At 35.9% G+C, this 1,377-nt stretch overlaps 1 protein-coding gene across 1 annotated transcript in view; it reads left to right on the plus strand.

Moving 5' to 3' along the window:
• Positions 1-1,048, plus strand: part of LOC137640829 (zinc finger BED domain-containing protein 5-like) — a 1,527-nt gene extending 479 nt beyond the window's left edge. The window contains exons 2-3 of the mRNA XM_068373297.1: positions 123-293; positions 546-1,048. Coding sequence (XP_068229398.1) covers positions 123-293; positions 546-1,048 — 674 coding nt within the window. The remainder of the gene's footprint in view (positions 1-122; positions 294-545) is intronic.
• Positions 1,049-1,377: the final 329 nt, after the last annotated feature.

A 1,377-nucleotide genomic window follows, 5' to 3' on the forward strand; every position in this document is an offset into this window, starting at 1 on the left:
TGGTAAACTAAGGGGCCTAGAGAGTCGGGTATAAAGCATTTTACCACAGGTAAAGGCAACATATTGTTGCATTCATCGTGACCACCTTGCTGTGAAACATATGCCTACCTGTCTTAAAACAGTTCTTGAAGAGGCAGTAAAAATTGTCAATTTCATCAAAGGGAAAGCACTGAACACCCGCTTATTTACAGTTCTGTGTAAAGAGATGGGAAGCGAACACACAAAACTCCTTTACCATACAGAGGCTCGCTGGCTGACATGGGGAAAAGTTCTTTCCCGTCTCTTTGAACTTGGTGAGGAAGTGCAAATTTTCTTGTATGAACGTCATGACCTCTATAATCAAATGCATGACACCCAGTGGCTCACAAAACTGGCATACCTGTCTTATATTTTCAGTACACTAAACTGATTGAATCTGTTTTTGCAAGGAAAAGATACTACCATCTTTGAAGTGCAGGACAAAATACAGGCAACACGAATGAAGCTGGACTTGTGGTGCGGCCGCATTGACCTCAAAGATTTTTAGTCTTTTCCTTCATTAGCAGATTTCCTGCTTACCTCCAAGGAAGAGCTAGATGGTGACACAACACAAGCTTTTAAAGCCCATCTGCAAGGCCTTCACTCAGAGATAGGAAAATATTTTGAAGAACCAGACCCAAGCTTTGAGTGGATTAGAAATCCATTTGTTACACATAAAGTAGATATAGAAAAGGTCAGTGTCAACCTGTCATCAAAAGAGGCTGATAATCTTGTCGAGATTGCAACAAGTGGGACACTAAAAACCCTATTCAGGGAAAGAAGTTTGGCCAATGGTTGGGCTCAAGTCCAGTCAGAGTACCCTGGACTTGCAGAAATTGCTTTGAAACATTTGATACCGTTCCCAACAACGTACAACTGTGAAATTGGATTTTCTACACTGGTTGATCATAAAACGAAGAAGCGCAACCGAATCAATGTCGACCCCGACATACGACTGAAACTCAGCAGACTGGAGCCAGATATTCCAACAGTAGTGAGGCAGCAAAAACAGTATCATTCACCGCATTAAGTATGGTTGTGATATATGAGGAGGAAGCGTTGCTGTTAAGTTCATAAAAATTTGTATGAAAATTATCAATATTGTGGAAATTATGTTAAGCAAATTATGAACATTTATGTTGAAGATAAGCCATTAAAAAATAATTCAGTTGTAATTTCAGTATATTATGATCTGCAAACACTTCCAAACTCAACACATATATATATATATATATATATATATATATATATATATATATATATATATATATATATATATATATATATATATACATATACATATCATATATATATATATATATATATATAGTATATATATATATATATATATATATATAT

Source organism: Palaemon carinicauda, chromosome 5, assembly GCF_036898095.1.
Source record: "Palaemon carinicauda isolate YSFRI2023 chromosome 5, ASM3689809v2, whole genome shotgun sequence".
NCBI lineage: Eukaryota > Metazoa > Arthropoda > Malacostraca > Decapoda > Palaemonidae > Palaemon > Palaemon carinicauda.